A 20,285-nucleotide genomic window follows, 5' to 3' on the forward strand; every position below is an offset into this window, starting at 1 on the left:
TGGCCCACAGCGCGAAAGAGAAGGCTGACCTTCTGGTCAAACTCTTCGCCTCGAACTCGACTGTGGACGACGAGGGTGCCACACCACCGAGCATCCCCCGGTGTGATAGCTCCCTGCCGGATATCTGCTTCACACAATGTGCAGTCAGGCGGGAGCTCCGACTCCTGGACGTTCATAAGTCGAGTGGGCCAGACGGCATCCCCGCAGTGGTTCTGAAAACGTGCGCCCCTGAGCTGACACCTGCGCTAACGCGTTTGTATCGCCTCTCTTATTGCACTAACAAGGTTCCGTCTTCATGGAAGACTGCTCATGTCCACCCTATCCCCAAGAAGGGTGACCGGTCGGACCCATCGAGCTACAGGCCTATCGCGATAACTTCCTTGCTTTCCAAGGTGATGGAGCGAATTATAAATACACAATTCCTGAAGTATCTTGAAGATCGCCAGCTGATCAGTGACCGACAGTACGGTTTCCGTCACGGTCGCTCAGCTGGCGATCTTCTTGTATACCTTACTCACAGGTGGGCTGAAGCCTTGGAGAGCAAGGGCGAGGCTCTTGCTGTGAGCCTTGATATCGCGAAGGCCTTCGACAGGGTCTGGCATAGGGCACTTCTATCGAAGTTACCATCTTACGGAATCCCCGAAGGTCTCTGCAAGTGGATCGCTAGCTTTTTGGATGGGCGGAGCATCACGGTCGTTGTAGACGGTGACTGTTCTGATACCATGACCATTAACGCTGGCGTTCCACAAGGTTCGGTGCTCTCCCCCACGCTTTTCATCCTGTATATCAATGACATGCTGTCTATTGATGGCATGCATTGCTATGCAGATGATAGCACGGGGGATGCGCGATATATCGGCCATCAGAGTCTCTCTCGGAGCGTGGTGCAAGAGAGACGATCAAAACTTGTGTCTGAAGTGGAGAACTCTCTGGGGCGAGTCTCCGAATGGGGTGAATTGAACTTGGTTCAATTCAACCCGATAAAGACACAAGTTTGCGCGTTCACTGCGAAGAAGGACCCCTTTGTCATGGCGCCGCAATTCCAAGGAGTATCCCTGCAACCTTCCGAGAGTATCGGGATACTTGGGGTCGACATTTCGAGCGATGTCCAGTTTCGGAGTCATTTGGAAGGCAAAGCCAAGTTGGCGTCCAAAATGCTGGGAGTCCTCAACAGAGCGAAGCGGTACTTCACGCCTGGACAAAGACTTTTGCTTTATAAAGCACAAGTCCGGCCTCGCATGGAGTACTGCTCTCATCTCTGGGCCGGGGCTCCCAAATACCAGCTTCTTCCATTTGACTCCATACAGAGGAGGGCCGTTCGGATTGTCGATAATCCCATTCTCTCGGATCGTTTGGAGCCTCTGGGTTTGCGGAGGGACTTCGGTTCCCTCTGTATTTTATACCGTATGTTCCATGGGGAGTGCTCTGAGGAATTGTTCGAGATGATACCAGCATCTCGTTTTTACCATCGCACCGCCCGCCACCGGAGTAGAGTTCATCCATACTACCTGGAGCCACTGCGGTCATCCACAGTGCGTTTCCAGAGATCTTTTTTGCCACGTACCATCCGGCTATGGAATGAGCTCCCCTCCGCGGTGTTTCCCGAGCGCTATGACATGTCCTTCTTCAAACGAGGCTTGTGGAGAGTATTAAGCGGTAGGCAGCGGCTTGGCTCTGCCCCTGGCATTGCTGAAGTCCATGGGCGACGGTAACCACTCACCATCAGGTGGGCCGTATGCCCGTCTGCCTACAAAGGCAATAAAAAAAAAAAAAAAAAAAAAAAAAAAAAAAAAAAAAAAAAAAAAAAAAAATCTTAAATGTTTCTACTATATTACTACTACTTATTCACACAAAATAATTCAAAACACTTTAAGATCGTTAACTTAATTTAAAATTAATTCAATTTAATTTCCTAAAATAACTTTTTGATAGCGAACGATACCAGAAATAAATGAAAACATTAATACGAATATTCTTTATTAAGTTTCACAAATATTACTCATTAAAAGCCACATTTTGAAGGCTTTTAAGCTGTTAAAGCGGTATTTACGTTAAATCGTTCCGATTTACATCGAAACAGTGAGCTAGAACAATAAGCTATCTATATACTACGTACATACAACGTTACATTCATTTATAGAAAATATCTCGCTTAAAGGCAGTCCAAGCGATCGCGCTCATATTCCAAATAAATTAAGCGCTCCCGTTATAACGCTTCGCGGCGCTTATTACGCGCGCTTATTTCCCGTGCCTAATCCGCCTTAATACATTAACACGTATAAATAATCTAATCTCGTTAACTTAGCGTTATAGTGTGATTACACTAGACTTTTACGTATAAATAGAACAGCTCTTGTGTGTGTGTTTATTTATAAAAGTGTGAAGCAACACAGATTCTAACAATCGGAAGGCTTTTAATCGAAAGCATTTTTTTTTTCGTGTCTTCACTAAGTTACTCTTTACGCGTTCTGCTTGTGACATCGCCTTATCGATATTGTGATTGTGGATTAATGTTTTTTTTTTAAATCTTAATGATTCTTGAATTACGCGAATAACGTATGTCTAATTAACGAATTGATACAAACACCGAGACATTCCGTCCAGTTTCTATAGCGCGAGCGATTCGCCTCGTCCAGCTCTGTTAAGTTTGAAGATGTACTCCTTCCGATATCAAATCACCCGCGCTCCACTCATTCACATCAGCGGGCTCTCTCAGGTGCACGACAAACTTTAATTCATCTTAACCGATCAAATCAAATGGCTACTTCATACATTTTTAAACAAATCACACTTTTCTCCTTCGTAATACAAGCACTACATAACATATTAAAATATACCGTGATACAAGCTCTATGTGTTTCGAACACCCTTATAATTGTGAGGTCACGAGGTACGACTCCTGTAGGGCTCATTCGCTGGTTATGTAGCTCCAGTGCCGTGTTAGTTAACTGAGCAATACTGAGCACTATATAAGACTGCCCTACAGACGTCGCATTCAATCAATATACTGTAAAATATACTTTATTTTTTTATATGTAATTGTTCAAGTTTTACGCTCAAAAAGCTTATCATATAACCACTATTATTACCCGACGCGATGTCGTTACAAAAAATATTTATCTTTCGCAATCAAAACCCTTAAGATTTACTTTATGCTTAAGCAAAAATAAACTCTTCGTCTATGCTATAAGATTTTATATCCTTTTTCTTTTCTTCTTCATTTGTTTTTTTATATAATTATTATCTAAACACACGTTTTGCATTACAATATCAATTTTCCTAGCTTCATACCGTGCTCGACACCAATATATTTCCAGCTAGACGATAGTAAACTCCTACACATAGACTCGAAACACAATAGAGAAGTGAATGACGTGACAAAGAAAAAAAAAGCACCAAAAACGTTAAAAATAGCATCATGCTTTTTCGGTTAAATTTCATAGCGTGCTCTGGCACTCTAGCTGGAATACGCGATTCTCCGTTTCTTTTCCCGCCATCCAACCCTCCATAACCTAACCTTAATGCTATATGCTATGTATGTATAGATATTTACAGAATCCCGACCGTTATAATACCATTATAAATACTAACTAACAACACTCACACGAAAACAAAAAGACATAAAACATCGATAATTTGCACGCTTCCGATATTAATACAAGCGCGCTCAGAATTTACATAATCATTTCCTTAATTAACATTATACGGACTAGGAATTAATATGGTAACTGTTAGTAACATATTTTATACAGAGTGCAGAATGTGGTGCCACGCTATCTTCAATGTAATTCTTTAATAAGAACGGCAATGGAAGCTTGCAAACATAATTCGTTAGTCTCATTTCAGACTATTGTCAGTTAGTTTGAAATAACTCAACTTGAAATCACATGTCGATGGGTGAAACTATACAATTTAAGCGCCTTTTTTGCAAATTCACAGAAGAACCATTTAAAGACTAAAATTTGAAAAAAAAAATCACAACAAAAAAACTGTTTCGGCTATTTAAATGAAGTAAACTTAATTGTAGTTCAATCACAAAAATATCAAACTGCTTATGGTAATATCAAATAAAACGCACCTTTAATTACAAAGATAAATGTCGCTTAAATAAAATAGCTTTTCACCTTTCGATAATATTTCACAACTAAAGTGTAGATTAACTATGATTATACATGGCCCTCAATCACCGCGTACAATTACGAAGTCATCAACTAAAGTGAAACTTGTGACGTACTATTTTAAAAGATCACATGGATTTAAATACGTAAGTAACATGCGAAAAACAAAAGTATATTTACTTAAATTTATTGTAAAGGTTTGTTTATAATAACTTCGACTTAACCTAAGAAAATTTAACGAATGTCCTTAACTACATTCCAAACATCAAACTATGTAATTAATTCGACACAAATAAAGCCGTATATTAAGCCGCGTACAGACATCGCGGGGGGTGTGTCGCGAATGGTTCGTCTCGCATGCCTCGGGGTGTGTGGACGTGTGTGCTCACAGTGAGCATTCATCAGAGCATGTATCGTTCGGGACGCATACATAGGTCCTTTTCCAATTACAGCACAAGAGCGCATTATGCGGCATAATGCTCAACTAAGCTTCAGCATAATTCAGCATAATTCGGCATTGTGCGTCACTGAGTCGCATTATGCTCTGTAATTGGAAAACTACCATTAAGTAATGGTTAATTACAGAGCGTAATGCGACTCAGTGACGCACAATGCCGAATTATGCTGAAGCGTATTTGATCATTATGCCGCATAATGCGCTCTTGTGCTGTAATTGGAAAACGGCCATAAATGCACCATTGTAGACCTCAGGTCAAAACTAAAACCACATTGGTGAGTTCGCTAGTTTTCTTCATATTTCAGTTATGGAGCGGAGACCTGGCCACTGAAAAGGCCGACAGAGACCGAATAGACGCCTTTAAAGTGTGGAGCTGGAGAAAAATGCTACAGATTCCATGGACCGCCTTTCGCACCAACGTGTCTATTCTGAGAGAGCTTACTATCAAAACTAGACTTTCCACTATATGCCTTCGTAGGGTGCTGGAATTCTTCGGACATATTGCTCTCGTAAAAAGGGTCACAATCACAGCTGATGATGACAGGAAAGGTAGATGGCAAACGTCCCAGAGGATGCAGTCTCACGACATGGTCGGACCACATACGATCTTCTCTAAACATCAACTTCCACAATGCCCTTCATGAAGCTAAGGATCGCAGCAGATGGAAGGAAATCGTACACGAGAAACTGATACAGCGGAGACACAACCTTCTCTTCTTCTTCTTCTTAGCCGAATACTTCATTGCTGAAGGTCGTGTCCCTGAAATCCCTTCGCGACTCTTTGTACCATCAGCTTCCATTTGGTTCGGTTTTCGGCTTCTCTCAGGGCATTCGCAACAGAGAGTCCAGTGAGCGCAGTTTTATGATCAGATCAGTAATGAGGAAAACGACGCGAGGAGGAGGATACCTCAGGTTGAGGCATGCGTGACGAACCAGTCACGAGCACGCCTCGCGATGTCTGTACGCGACTTTAAACACTAATGACAAACAAACAAAGAACTAATTAATGTTAATATAAACAATCACACATTTCCTATGTCATGTTTGACGGACCGACTTACAGAAGTCGACTGCGTTCATATTAACATACCTATGACTTAACGTTTAATGCTTTATACAAAGTTAAGATTTAAACTACGCACATCGATCAGCTACAGATGTAAAATCGCAAATAACTGACAGCTGTCTTCATTTGCAAACCGTTTCGCGAAAAATCGAATTAACTACAAACTTAAACTTACTGTCATCCAATTTCTAACCTAAAAGCCTATTTTTCTTTTGACCTGTCACAACTAAACAGTAGGTATAAGCCGCGCCAATAAAGAAGCGAATCTAAAATGGCGGCGGCGATCATGCGCTCTCACTCTAAACTATTGCTGTCTTTAGTCGAACAAGGCGCGTACTGCGTGCAAAAAAATCTCAGTTCTGACTTTGTTGTTGAGTTCGAGTTTTTTTGCACTTTCGAATTGTGCGACTTAGATGACTGGCAGCAAAAGTGTCTACGCAAGTTGCATCCCAGATGAGACACCTCCCCCTCTGCCAGGGCATAAAGTACATTCTCATTTCCTTTTTTTTTATATTTTTCTACAATAAACAACTTTTTTTATCTTTCTTTTTATTTGTTGACCCTACCATCTGTCAGTGCAGGTACATAGACGCCATTTTCGATTCGTTTCTTTATTGGCTTACATAAATATAGCTCGAGTTTATATAATGATGATGCCTTCAGCGTGACGCAGTAAACAGAATATAATTCACTGTATATAATATATGGCGATTATAAATTGTATTCTACAATGCGACATCAAATTTTGAAGCTCTCGCTAGGGCTAGTGTTAGCAACGTCGTCAGGTTTGAGCACCGTGAGCTCACCTACTAGTTAAGGCTACGCTGAAATGGTCTCTCAAGACCATCAGTCTAGGTAGGATTTTTTTTATTGTGCTATCTGTAGTTTCGCTTTGAAATCACTCTGACTAGATTTTAGAGACTTCCTAATTACGACCGGAAGTTTACGACAAAAAAAAAGAGACCCACATTTCGGTCTTTTAGTTACTTTCATGTCAGACTTTGTATGAGATCGAATCCTGACTAATTGTTTTTGGAATCACGAATTCACAATTAAACACATAATAATACACTACGCACAACTAACAGATATGTCCTTGCAGTCGATGTGAAGCTAAGCGGTTGTCTATTAAAACTTGCCTATGAATACGGCACTTGGACGTCGAGTCGTATTCGTAACGATTATGGAGGGTAGAAGTAAGGACGATCATAGTGTATTATAAAGTTTTTTTTTTATTTTTTATTATTCTTTTTCATCTAAGCAATAAAATAAAAACCATAATGTCCGGTGAAACGGAGCGAATGAAGGTGGTGCTATTGTAGCAAGTGGAAAGATTTTAAAAATAGCGCCATAAGCTACATATTAGAGTAGGATACTAAATTAAGAAGGAAAAAAAACACTTCCTACGTAAATAGTAATAAAACTTTTCTTCTACACAAGTCACAAAAAAAAACCGGTTGTCTGTAAAGTCGGTTTGCTGACGATAGTTGAACGTGACAACGTCATAAGAAAATACTGATAGAATGGTTTCATTTTTCAAAAGAAAATTTTAATTTTATTGGTTTGATAGATACTTTGTATGGACAATTGACACCACATTCACTTTTCACTGAACTTCATACTTGACGAAAACATGTAAATGTATTATTGTATAGCAGCTGTCCACGCGGATGCATTGCTTTCTCAAGTAGGAGAGAGACAGATGTCGAACGCTGCCGAACGTGGAGGCCGATTGTGCCTCTCTGTCGCTCGTTGCGCGCTCTCGCTTGCACTTCAAGCCTTAAATGGAACGCCTCAATGAGTCATGTTTTTTCGTGCGTGCAGCCGGCTCTATCGAATTTTATGACGTTGTCACGTCAATATCAAATGTTTTCAACTCAGCACATTTCACTCTGTTTAAAACTGCTATATTCATATCATTTCCACTTCCTACACTAGCCCTATTTCGGTGAGTCTTCAAACAATAACTTGCTGTTTACAGGTAATACCTTTTCAACTTGTCACCTATACAAAATGGTGCTCCTTACTTCCAACCTCCATAGTTACATGAATAAATATTTTCAATCGTGCTCTCATCAAACTATTCAAATAAAACAACAAAAGCAAACGATTTAAGACTATTAAAATCACAAATCGCTGTCACGTCAATAACTCAAAGTTTACACGCACAGCAGTTATATGGATGTTAAAGAAAATCTAAGGAAGGTTTTATTTAGAACAATGCACGTTTATTTTATCAGTTAAGTTAGTTGCAAGCGGAATCAGTGCTGGCTGCGGCCGGTGGCGCTGCGTCGTCCCTCCGCGCCGACGGAGAAACTTCTGGAAACATTTATTTATATATTACACTTCATGTAAAATTTACATTGGCGGACTTAATGCCTAAGGCATTCTCTACTGGTCAACCAAAGGTAGTGCAGAGTTTATATTAAGTTACAAATACATACACAGCTGAAGTCTGTACTAGATTCAAAGACCTGTATTACTGATCTCCAGGAGGGAAGGAGGGACCTTCTTAAGATAGATTAGGTTAGGTTAAGTCGTGAACAGTTGCTGTGGATTAGTGTTGAGAGATCATTAGGTGCTATCATTTAAGAAAGTCATTGTGTGTGTGTGTGTGTGAATAGATGAATCATGAGTTTGTTTGTATGTAGTAATAAATATATGCGGCAGTCGATATGATGGTTGTTGAGGTACGTACCGGATGTCGACGGCAGCGGGTCCGGCGACGCTCAGGAGGAGCGGCGGCCGGTGAGCGAGCCCACCAGAGACTTGAGGGCCTGGCCGAGCGACGCGCGCCCCTCGCCCCCCGCCGCGCCGCCCGCCCCCGCCGCCGCCGCCCCGCCGTGCGCGTCCAGACACTTCTGGTACCGCAGCTGCGGGCACAACACACAGGCATTCATTAACCGTGCCACTACAGACGAACGAATTTACCCACAGACACAGCCTACTGAGTTTCTCGCCGGATCTTCTCAGTCAACGTGAAGCAGCACTAAGGAGACGCTGTTATCCCGGGATTCCGCGATTCTGTTTCACGCCATACCCTCAATGACGTCTATACTCCATCTGGATCTGTCAGTGGTCCATTGTGTGTTCCTGTGGGTTACCTTGCAGGCGGCCTCGATGGTCTTGCAGAGCGCGCCCGACGAAGGCTCGGTGTGGAAGGCGTGCGCGACGAACAACTCCTGGGCGGTGTGCACGATGAAGGCGCAGCGGCGGACGTCGCGCCCTATGCCCAGAAACGACAGGTACCGGACGCGACACTCCACTATCGGAGTCGTTTCCTGGGCGAAAACACAACAGAACCGTCAATGGGCAGCGGATGCTAGGAGTCGTGGTATAAACGAAAGGCATTACTGCTTCACGGCAGAAATAGACAGGGAGGTGGTACCTACCCACGCGGACTGTTAAGACGTCCTACCACCAGTAATTATACAAATTATTATTTTGCAAGCTTGTTTTTTATTACACGATGCTATTCCTACGCCGTGGAAGTCAATCGTGAACATTCACCAGTAGTAGGACCTCTTGTGAGGCCGCGTGGGTAGGTACCACCGCCCTGCCTATTTCTGCCGTGAATCATTAATGGGTTTCGGTTTGAAGGGTGGGGCAGCTGTTGTAACTTGTTGAGATAGAACTTATATCACAAAGTGGTTGGAGCATTTACGTTGTAGATGTCTATGGGCTCCAGTAACCACTTAACACCAGGTGGGCTGTGAGCTCGTCCACCCATCAAAGCAATAAAAAAAAAATAATAATAATAATAATTGTGAAGTAAAGAAATTGAATATTAGGAAAATGAGTACCTGCCTTCGGGATTCGAAGGTCAGGTCGCGACGGCTTCTGATCTTTGTTAATATTTTATATCGACACTTTCATATCATAACGCGTGTAAGTTTATATGTATATGTTTATGCCCCTCACGCCTGAGCGCACATGATCGCGTGATCATGTGCGCTCAGGCGTGAGGGGTTGTATGCGCGTGTATAACGACGTACCCCCTCCTCGGTGATGGTGATCATGGAAGGAGCCACGGCGACGTGCACGGGGCGCCACGCGGACGGAGGTCGCGCCGCAGCTAGCCGCTCTAGGGCATCATTCAGCACGCGCATGCCGGTAGCCCGGGACACCTCGGCGCTGCCCAGGTATAACGCTCGGACGGTCTTGCGAGGCTCTTCCATAGGAGTCGGGAACGCACAGCCCACTGGAAATAAAGAGAGATTTTTATTGAAGCATCGTATAGACAAAAAAGATATATCTAAATATATCTATCCATATCCGGTTTTTCCTGGGCGATGACGGGACAAAGGGCCATGTTCCGGTGATGTGTAGCACAACTAATTTTTATTAATTTTTGACATTTATACATAAGTGTGCATTTAAATTAGTCTGGTGTTTTCCTCCTTTCCTTATGTTGTTTCTTGCTTGCTGATTGTTTTGATTTTTTTGTTTCTATGCTTTTGTTTTTAATTTTTGTTTTTTTTTTTGTGTTTTAAATTTGTTTATATTGGTGAGGACATTTAATTGGCTTTTTGTTTCTATTATTTGTTATATTATTATACTACGTTAGTCGGCTGTTGGTTCTCCTTGTATTAAATAAATAAATAAATAAATATCTAAGCCGATAGACCAAGGTTCGTGGTAGAATACTATAAGCAATCGTGAACGCATGAGTTTACTTTAATAGTGAAAGTTTGGAGATCTATAACGACAAGTGCTTTAGACCACTCTGTGTCACTGCGCTATAACAAGAAGACAGTCTTGTTTTGAAGTACTTAAAACTATTTTAAAATTAATAGAGTGTGTGATTAAGAGGTGAAGATTTAAATAGGTATGCAGACACACGAGATGAGTTTGGTCGTGTGCCGAGCTCAGAATCCTACAGCGTCCTCAATATCCACCTAACATTAGGCGGTTACTGGAACCCAAAGATATTACAACGTGAATGCGGCTACCATCTGAGGTTTATATCTCAATCATATAGTCTTTACGCAGATTACTTTTTTGCGGGTTCTATTTGTATGTATTAGAAAATGTCCTTTGTCGTGGAAGTGATTCGTCAATATGATCTAAGTATTTCATTAGAAAAATCTGTATCTCTGCGGAATTAAAATACCGATATAATCTCTTCGGTCGATTCAAATACACCAATTGTCTCGTCCTTAAGACAATGACTACACCTACAATGACTACACACATAACTTTTCATTATACCATTACTATCGATTCGTAGGTATTGGATACTAAAGTCAATTCATAGACCATCGCTTTGTGGTTATCGCTGCGGTTAAATCTCCTTCACGTCTCCCAAAACAGGACTCCTGATAGCTTAGCGGCCGAAATTGGCAGAGATTTGCCTACTCATATATCTGGGTGCAACGTCACTATTTAGTTAATTAAAAATAGTTAAAATGAACTGTTTCCATAATGTTACGCATGTCAACAACTGTTTAAGATGTTATTCATGAGAATTCATGACTAAGCTACCCGCACTTTCTACTATAAATACGAGTGACTATTGTCGCACAAAACATTCCGGAGTGCAGCTCTCTGTTGTTATCGCTGTACACTTGAAATGTAATAAATGGAATTCATTGAAAAAGTGAGTCTTAATTACTGTCACTATGGAAGGCAATGATCACCATGATGAGAATGGCGTCAGCAGCGCTGACGTCGTCATTTTAAAAGCGCCATGGAACCAGCCACTCTTCTTCATATATAATATGATGCTCAACCAACATGAGTACGTATTATTTAGTTACCTGACAATGGACGCGGACGCCTGGTTGAAGGTAAGTCAGTGGGGCGCGGCGGCGGTTGTAAGGAACGTTCAATCATGATGCGCTTGCATATGTCCCGGAGTGCATTGGCTATGGTACGGGCAGGAGCCTCGCATCGGAACACGTGGCACATGTGCTTGCGAGTAGCGCGATCCCGAGCCACATATGCAAAATCTCTGCACAAGAAAATATCATATCGTCTAAATAAACAAAACTTGAAAACCGTAAACAACATTTAAAAACACAAAGCTTTTTTTAGATTGCACTTAATTAGAAAACTAAAATAATAAAAATTAACATTCAGTTGCGATAAAAAGAATAAAAAGAAATTCAAGTTCGTATTTAGATATGTTTAAAGAAGAACGGAATTTTGGTAAAAATCTTTGCTTAGTTTTATTATGCATACCTCTCACTGTCCAATGAAAGCAAAGAGAAAAAATTGCCTTTTTAATTAGTGCGATAATCGTTTTAAATTCTTAAATAATATTAAATATGTATATATCTGATAGAGCTTAATGACAATATAATCTTCTAGTCTAGACCAGACCAAACGAGTATTGTGAAATAAATATCGGTGTAAAGACTTATAATTTTTTTAACTTGGAATATAAAATATAGCATATAAGGAGACCTTACCGCCCATTATCCCTTCCAACTCCCCAAACACGTATAGTGTGAATGGGCTGTGTATGAAGTGTGTTCAGGCTCTCTGGATCTATCAGTTTCAAGGCGCCATCATCTAGATCCATGAACAGATCCTTACCCTGAAAAAAGTTATATCTTTTTTATTTATACAGAATTCATTACTTAATTATATAAAGGAAACGAACTTTTGGTTTTTTCTAAATTCACTAGCAAATTAATTAAAATTAGTAATTTCAAAAGAGAGCAAAGATTTACAGCATATTACGCACAGGTGGTGGGAATGTCTCAAGTTTAATTTATTCCTTATTCAATTTATGGAGTGATGCATTTATTTTGCAATTTTCATTATTACAATCTGCGTTTGTGATTATTACGGCAACTGGCAGCTGTAATATATATATTTAAAATTTACATAAAACTACTCACATCGCCCCAACGACCAACTTGATCTAAAAGATCATTTCGGCCCAAGCTGAGGTCCACGATGCATTTGTTGACTGCTCTACTGGATCGTTCAGGGGTCAGATCCGACTCTGAGATCTCGACCCAACCGAGGGAACGAACGAAGAATCGTACAGCACGCCCGTTGTCTGGTTCTGGACGGGCTGGGTAACTGCGGCGTCTACAGCATAGCTTCTTGTTAATACTATACTCAATATACTACTTATATACATTTATTACAGTCAGTTTTCACATAGTGATCGAAATTTTACCATAATCACTCGAAGGTTTAGATACATTTGATGATTTAATTATTCATTATGTCTTTTATTCTATGATTGACATTTTGAAGAAAAAATACTAGTCTATTAAGAATACTTACTTGTAAGAAATCTCCTCTTTTCGTTTCCTCTCGGCTTCTTGATCGACATGGTCGAGAGCTCCACTTGTTGTACTCCTGGTCACAGACGAGGTCATCACTGCACCCTCATATTTGCTGACTTCGGAGAGATTCGAGCAGTCTCTGACCATGGAAATACGGGATTCCCTCGCTTCGATCGGAGGCATTTTAGGAATCTCTCTTTGAATTGTGCCGCTCTTTATGTGCCAATAGTATGGGCCGTCGTTATCTGAAACATTTTTTACTGTGTTTTGTAAAAAACAATTGATAGATGTAAAAATAGAGGCTTTTCCTCAACACAAAATCTTTAAAAATATCAACTAGAACACAAAATACCCAGCTATCTTGGTTCAAATACTTTAGGGATCATTTTGGCTAATATCGATGTAGGCACAGTTTTAGGGACATTGTGTGTGACACTGATTGGGCTATTAAATAATTATTTATCGATATATCTTCATACCCTCGTGTTTTTCCCATCCTGGTGGTAGCTGAGGTTCTTTCTTCGGTCTGAGCTTCACTGGTATCGCGTACAGATCATCATTGGGTCCTTCAGCCGAGTGGGGAACGGGTGCCGCGTGACTCTTCTCCGTATCTTCCTGGTCAGCCCTCTCCTTCTCCGGAGGAGGGGAGTCATCACCACCATTCTGTTGTGGGGGCGTTATGAAGCCGTTCTTTTCACTGAAACAAGTGATATTTTTTTTTACTAATTAAGTAGTTTTTGTGTGAAGATCATTGGTCAATTAGAGCATATATGTATATCGTTATGATCTATATAACTGTTTTGTTCTAAGATCTGATGAGGGTTAGCAGTATTTTTTCAGTGGCAATGACAACGTTACCCATATCAATAATAATGACATTCGTAAGACCACCGTATCTATAAACGAAGCGAATCAATGGACAACTCATCGAAGTTATAGACAATATTTTTATTGTTATGAAGGAAGAACAGCGACCAATTTAAATTACTACTGACACAGCTAAATCGCCACTGACTTAAGTAAAAAAAAACATTTAAATCTTTTTAAAAAGGGCTGAAAAACCAACAATTTCTCCTGAAACATATTTCATGCAATATGTAAACATAACTAAAGTTTTTCTATTTTTAGAATCGCAAAACACGCAAGATTATTAATATATTTAGAATGAATTAAATAATTTAGAGTAAATTAATTATTTTATCTAATTATTTAGAATCTTTACTGGTGGTAGGACCTCTTGTGAGTCTGCACGGGTACCACCACCCCACCTACAACTGCCGTGAAGCAGTAATGCATTTCGGTTTGAAGGATAGGACGGCCGTTGTTACTATACTTGAGACCTTAGAACTTATACCTCAAGGTAGGTAGCGCATTTACGTCGTAGATGTCTATGGGCTCCGGTAACCACTTAACATTAGGTGAGCTGTGAGCTCGTCCACCCATCTAGGCAATAAAAAAAACTATTAATTACGTTTTAACTTTATTTATCGCCTAGGCATCGTACGATCACCGCAAATAATTTAATTAAAACAAACATAAATTTATACAACTTTATACTGGCAACGAAACCTACGAAGCAGTCCCTTTTTAATTACCTAGCCGAGTAAGATCAACCCACGACATTTAATGGCGAAAACAAAAAACACTTTCAACGTAAAAGTTGAATAAGAAACTGGGATGCTGCAGCTGAGGATTAATATAGACGCTAAGCCACGGTCATACGATTCAAAATGCATTTTACAAGCTTACGAACGGGTAATAAAAAGGACAACAAAGAGCTTCATGTAGGCTACATTGTGTGCGTCATTTGCGGATCGCGGTAACGCGGTAAGGCAGAGAACAAGGTGTGAACGCGAGCGGTTTTCACGTCATTACGAACACTCCCGATCCATTAATGGTGCTTTTAGGTAGCTTAAGCATCGGTCACCGTCCTCCTGAATTAACCCACAGACACAGCCCATTGAGTTTCTCGCCGGATCTTCTCAGTAGGTCGCGTTTCCGATCCGGTGGTAGATTCTGCGAAGCACTGCTCTTGCTAGGGCCAGTGTTAGCAGCACACCCGGTTTGAACCCCGTGAACTCACCTACACGTCAAGGAGAAGCTGAAATAGCCTCTCAAAGCGGTCGGTCCTGTCAGCAGTTCGTAAGTCTCAAACCGACCGAGAATAGTTACAAGTGGGGAAATCATTACGATGAGCTTCTGATTTGTGGATTCTATAATCATTTTGAGCACGTAAATGAAATTAAGGCTACTGGAAAGAGCAATATTTTGTTCAAAACTTAAAATTTTTACAAAACATTAAGTTAAGAAGTTCATAAAGTGTTTTGACGACATAGATACATAGATATGACCATAGAGTATATGAGTAAAGTCGCATTAGGTATGGTGGTTCATAATCAATTCTCTTAGATACAGATTTGACTATTGCTTAGATTTTTTTTTTATTATTCTCATAAGATAGATTGACTATTGGCTGTTGACCACGTTATCATTGTTTCTACCCAGGGTAATGATTACAATTGAAACATGCAGATTTTGCAGGGGACGAGTCGCGAGTGGGAGATCTTCCAACACGCTGTCTCTGCTCGAAGACATAAATGATACTGCTATTAAGAACTTCTGATATTTTGAAATATTTCTTGAAACCATTATGATAGATTTACTCAATTAGAAAACTACTTTTACTCTTTAATCTTGTGTTTTTATTGTAATTGTATTAAAAATCCCAATTTTTTTAAAAAATTCTGTTTTCGTGAACGACTAAGGTTTATTTATCATCGACATTTGAATATGACAAAACAGTGGTAACAGACCACAATATTTTTAATAAGCACAGTATAAAAACACACGTAAAAGTTTTTTTTTTACTGCCTAGATGGGTGGACGATCTCACAGCCCACCTGGTTGTTAAGTGATTACTGGAGCCCATAGACATCTACATCTTGAGATATAAGTTCTAAGGTCTCAGTATAGTTACAACGGTTGCACCGCCCTTCAAACCGAAACGTATTACTGCTTCACGGCAGAAATAGGCCGGGTGTTGTGTATAAATTATGTTTTTTTTTTTTTTTTATTGCTTAGATGGGTAGACGAGCTCACAGCCCACCTGATGTTAAGTGGTTACTGGAGCCCATAGACATCCACAACGTAAATGCGCCACCCACCTTGAGATACAAGTTCTAAGGTCTCAAGTATAGTAACGACGGCTGCCCCACCCTTCAAACCGAAACGCATTACTGCTTCACGGCAGAAATAGGCAGGGTGGTGGTACCCACCCGCGCGGACTCACAAGAGGTCCTACCACCAGTACAAAGTAGTTTAACAACTCTAATATCATAATCGCTCGTCGCTTATACAACATATCCTCATCTTGAGTTTAGCAGTAGACGCCAAGGCCAGAGAAGCGTGGACGCCAAACAGAACATGTAATCATGCTTACATTAACGTTATTCTTTACTCGGATTATTTATAAAAATAAACATAGCTACTTAGGTACATAGGTATAGGTACTTTCTTAACTTACTAATGAGGTTTACATGCACAAGATTCTAGTAACAGATCTTTTCTTAAATAATTGTTGTTCATTTGATGGTTCGTTCTAGGTATATTAAAAACCGTCCATTGTATTTTTTTGTGTTTATTAATTCTATTGTTTTGTTTATTATTTTGTATACAATAAACCATATTCAATGAATCAATAAATCGATTTCAGGGCATTATTTACAAATCAACCATACTTTGTTTTATATTAGTACATGGATATCAAGAACTTATGTATGTTTCTACAGTAGATTTGTGTTCTCTAGTGGAAGATGCTCCTCCGGGCTGAGCCTCTGCTCGTCCACCTGTCCTGGTGAAACTGGAAAGGCCTCCGGGCCACCAGTAATACTTCAATCATAAAAAAAAGGGAGATTTGCCTCCAAATTTAGATTTTTGTGTAGAACCTGACCAGAGCTTTCGGTTCATACGTAATCTTGAGTGTGGAAGTTATATAAAAAAAAATAGGTGATCGTTTTTTTTATTGCTTAGCTGAGTGGACGAGCTCACGGCCTACCTAATGTTAAGTGGTTACCGGAGCTCATGGACATCTACAACGTAAATGCCGTCACCCACCTTGAGACATGAGTTCTAAGGTCTCACTTTTAACTACGGCTGCTGCGCCCTTCAAACCGAAACGCATTGCTGCTTCACAGCAGAAATAGGCAGGGTAGTGGTATCTACCCGCGCAGACTAGTGAGGACAATTCAGCGGAGCACTGCTCTTACCAGGGCTAGCGTTAGTTAGTCCTTCCACCTAGTGCTTCTTGAATTCACCTACTAAATCACCCTTAGATAGAATAGTTCCTTAAACTACCACCGATTTAGGAGGAAAGTATTTTCCCAATATTCTCCTGTCCACGCTCGGGACAATTAATATGTCGGTTTGTGGAAGTGATGTTATATGTATGTTTAGTACGACAATAATATTGGCAATAATAATTAGATAAAATATTTGAAAATTTATAAAAAAAGGCGCCAAATTCGTGATTCAGTGAAAAATGCACAGATTATATAAATAATCAGCGTCTGCGTTTCGTTTTACGCTGCGAAGATCTTGAAGACTTCCTGATGTGTAAACATCAGAGGACCATATGATATTAGTTCCGTTATGAATGCTGCGACATGAAGCGTTATGGTAAAATTAAATAACTTACTTTGTCTTGTTTAGTGGCGACGAAGCCTCGTCTTCGACTCTGCAACAAATAATTAATATTAGTACTGATTACAGTAAGAGACGAAACGTAATTCTTTTTGGCTCGGGGTAATGATACACGTCACAGCCCACTGAGCTCACAGCCCACCTGGTTTTAAATGGTTACTGAAGCCCATACACATCTACGACGTAAATGCGCCACCCACCTTGAGATATAAGTTCTAAGGTCTCAAGTATAGTTACCCACCCTTCAAACCGAAACGCATTACTGCTTCACGGCATAAACAGGCAGGGCGGTGGCACCTACTCGCGCGGACTCACAAGAGGTCCTACTACCACCAGTAAATAAATTCTTCTAAATTGCCAGCCCTAATCCAGTCTAGATATTCCCAGACCGCAACCACTTTCGTAAATTGCATCCATCAAAGTACTTTTCATCAAAACATCCATAAAGATCGAGTGCAGAGTCCAGAAAATCGGTCAGAGCAATTCCGTTCTAAACTAGAAGCATTTGCGTGAAACTTGGCCTATAGGACGCCGAAACTGCCCCTTTTAACAGGCAATTGGACTCCCCCGCAAATTAGGGGGCTCTCTAACTGCCTATTCGGAGCATTAATGGGGTAAAATCCCCGATCTCAGTTTACATTCGGAACTTTTGTTTTACGTTTTCGAAATATAATTAAGATTTAAAACTAAGTACATATAAATGACAATTAAGAATATTAACTGTTTAAAAATTCAAGTCTGAATGAACTCTGATGAAGGTTATTAACATTGCTAATAAATTGATTGTCTGTTTGAGGTGCGTGGATAGTTTTTTATTTATTTGTGACGCCTTTTGGTCAGGCCTCATAAAGGAATTTACATTAATTGCAATGGATGTCCAGTGCTCTAAACACTTCATAGCTCTGATCTAGTGATAAGGCAACCCATCTATATGAACAAGAGAATGCCTTTTTATTTTTATTTTTTATTGCTTAGACGGGTGGACGATTTCACAGCCCACTTGGTGTTAACTGGTTACTCGATCCCATAGATATCTACAACGTAAATGCCGCCACTCACCTTGAGATATGAGCTCTAAGGACTCAGTTACAACGGCTGCCCCATGCTTCAAACCGAAACGCATAACTTCTTCAGGGCAGAAATAGGAAGGATGGTGGTACCTACCCGTGCGGACTCACAAGACGTCCTACCACCAGTAATTACGCAAGTTATAATTTTGCGAGTTTAATTTTTGTTACACATTGCAAGTTTATTAACGCTCTCGATAGCGTAGAAGTTAACTCATATTTGTATGCAGTTGGCACAGCGCTCCTAGCGGCAAACGTAAGCAAACGCTTTACACTTTACAACTAGACGCTTCATTTAATTACACACAGGAGTCTGTAACTATGTGTTTCTTGTGAGATTTTAAAATAAAACATCACAATATTTATTAACCTTGAAAACATTTACACATAACAGTTTGCTAAAAACTCTCCACAATAGGCACTGCCTGTCTCGTGGAGAGTTTTTTACAGGAGTACCTATCTTAAAACTAGAAATAACGGTGCTGAATATACGAGTAAATCAAAATACTTAAGCGAATATTATTCATATATATATATATATAAAGAAAAGAAACAGGTGTAATGATTTTTACTATACGTGTTTAGGGTTACTTAATGCATTTCAGAAACTCCTCCGAAAAAGAGTAGGACCAATTAAGCAGTTCTTTTGTTAACTTTCTTTTAACTTCTCCGTAATTTATAGAAACATCGCTGCGTCGTCCAAGTCGTATAATGTTAATGCTATTCATCTACAGTAGTCTACACTGCAACCACATGTCGTTTTGAGCACGTAATAAACTCTTAAATTGCGTCTTGCAAACATTTAACGGGCTTCATTTGAAAATAATTTACATGTTACTTTTTGCAAAATTTTATCTGCCTGCTTTACTGCGCTTGAATGTACCGTAAATGCATCGCTGAGTTTCTACCCTCGAAAATGAAACTAGAGACGAATATTTTAATACTACAATGTCTATCTGCATCGCGGCTACGACTGTATGTTTTGTTTGTTTGTTTCAGAAATAATAAATTATTACTAGTGGTCCCGCAGTATATAGTCGAAATTCAACTATAATTAATTGAAATTATAAGTTTGAACACTATTATGGTTCTATTGCCAAAGACTATTATTTTACTTCCTATAATCACAGATTTCGCCAAGACTACATTATAGACAAATAATATTAAAGACAAACAATATTAATCTATTCTCAATTTGATCACTTTTTTTAATGAATTTTTCTATTGAAATACGTACTCAACAAATGGTCACGATAGATTTCCACGGTGAAGGAATAACATTGTGTAATAAAAATCAAACCCGCAAAATTATAGTTTGCGTAATTACTGCTGGTAGGACATCTTGTGAGTCCGCGCGGGTAGGTACCACCACCCTGCCTATTTCTGCCGTGAAGCAGTAATGCGTTTCGGTTTGAAAGGTGTGGCAGCCGTTGTAACTATACTGAGACCTTAGAACTCATATCTCAAGATGGGTGGCGCATTTACGTTGTAGATGTCTATGGGCTCCAGTAACCACTTAACACCAGGTGGGCTGTGAGCTCGTCCGCCCACCTAAGCAATAACAAAAAAATGTGTTTGCTTGCTTCAGAAATAATAAATTATTATTAAGATCACGAATCTTCTAGATTTAGG

General features: G+C 40.0%; 1 protein-coding gene across 5 annotated transcripts in view; it reads right to left on the reverse strand.

Annotated features, from left to right (window-relative positions):
- Positions 1 to 1,960: 1,960 nt before the first annotated feature.
- LOC114241650 (protein Fe65 homolog) overlaps positions 1,961 to 20,285 on the reverse strand; it is a 73,903-nt gene continuing 55,578 nt past the window's right edge. For all 5 annotated transcript variants that reach the window (XM_028172539.2, XM_089739426.1, XM_089739427.1 and 2 more), the window contains 10 exons: positions 17,582 to 17,620; positions 13,368 to 13,585; positions 12,887 to 13,133; positions 12,490 to 12,685; positions 12,055 to 12,182; positions 11,401 to 11,594; positions 9,637 to 9,842; positions 8,746 to 8,922; positions 8,340 to 8,514; positions 1,961 to 7,960 (listed from right to left, as the gene is read on the reverse strand). In XM_028172539.2, the coding sequence (XP_028028340.1) occupies positions 8,371 to 8,514; positions 8,746 to 8,922; positions 9,637 to 9,842; positions 11,401 to 11,594; positions 12,055 to 12,182; positions 12,490 to 12,685; positions 12,887 to 13,133; positions 13,368 to 13,585; positions 17,582 to 17,620 (1,549 nt within the window). In that variant the 3' untranslated portion in view covers positions 1,961 to 7,960; positions 8,340 to 8,370. The remainder of the gene's footprint in view (positions 7,961 to 8,339; positions 8,515 to 8,745; positions 8,923 to 9,636; positions 9,843 to 11,400; positions 11,595 to 12,054; positions 12,183 to 12,489; positions 12,686 to 12,886; positions 13,134 to 13,367; positions 13,586 to 17,581; positions 17,621 to 20,285) is intronic.

Source organism: Bombyx mandarina, chromosome A1, assembly GCF_030267445.1.
Source record: "Bombyx mandarina strain Sakado chromosome A1, ASM3026744v2".
Lineage (NCBI taxonomy): Eukaryota > Metazoa > Arthropoda > Insecta > Lepidoptera > Bombycidae > Bombyx > Bombyx mandarina.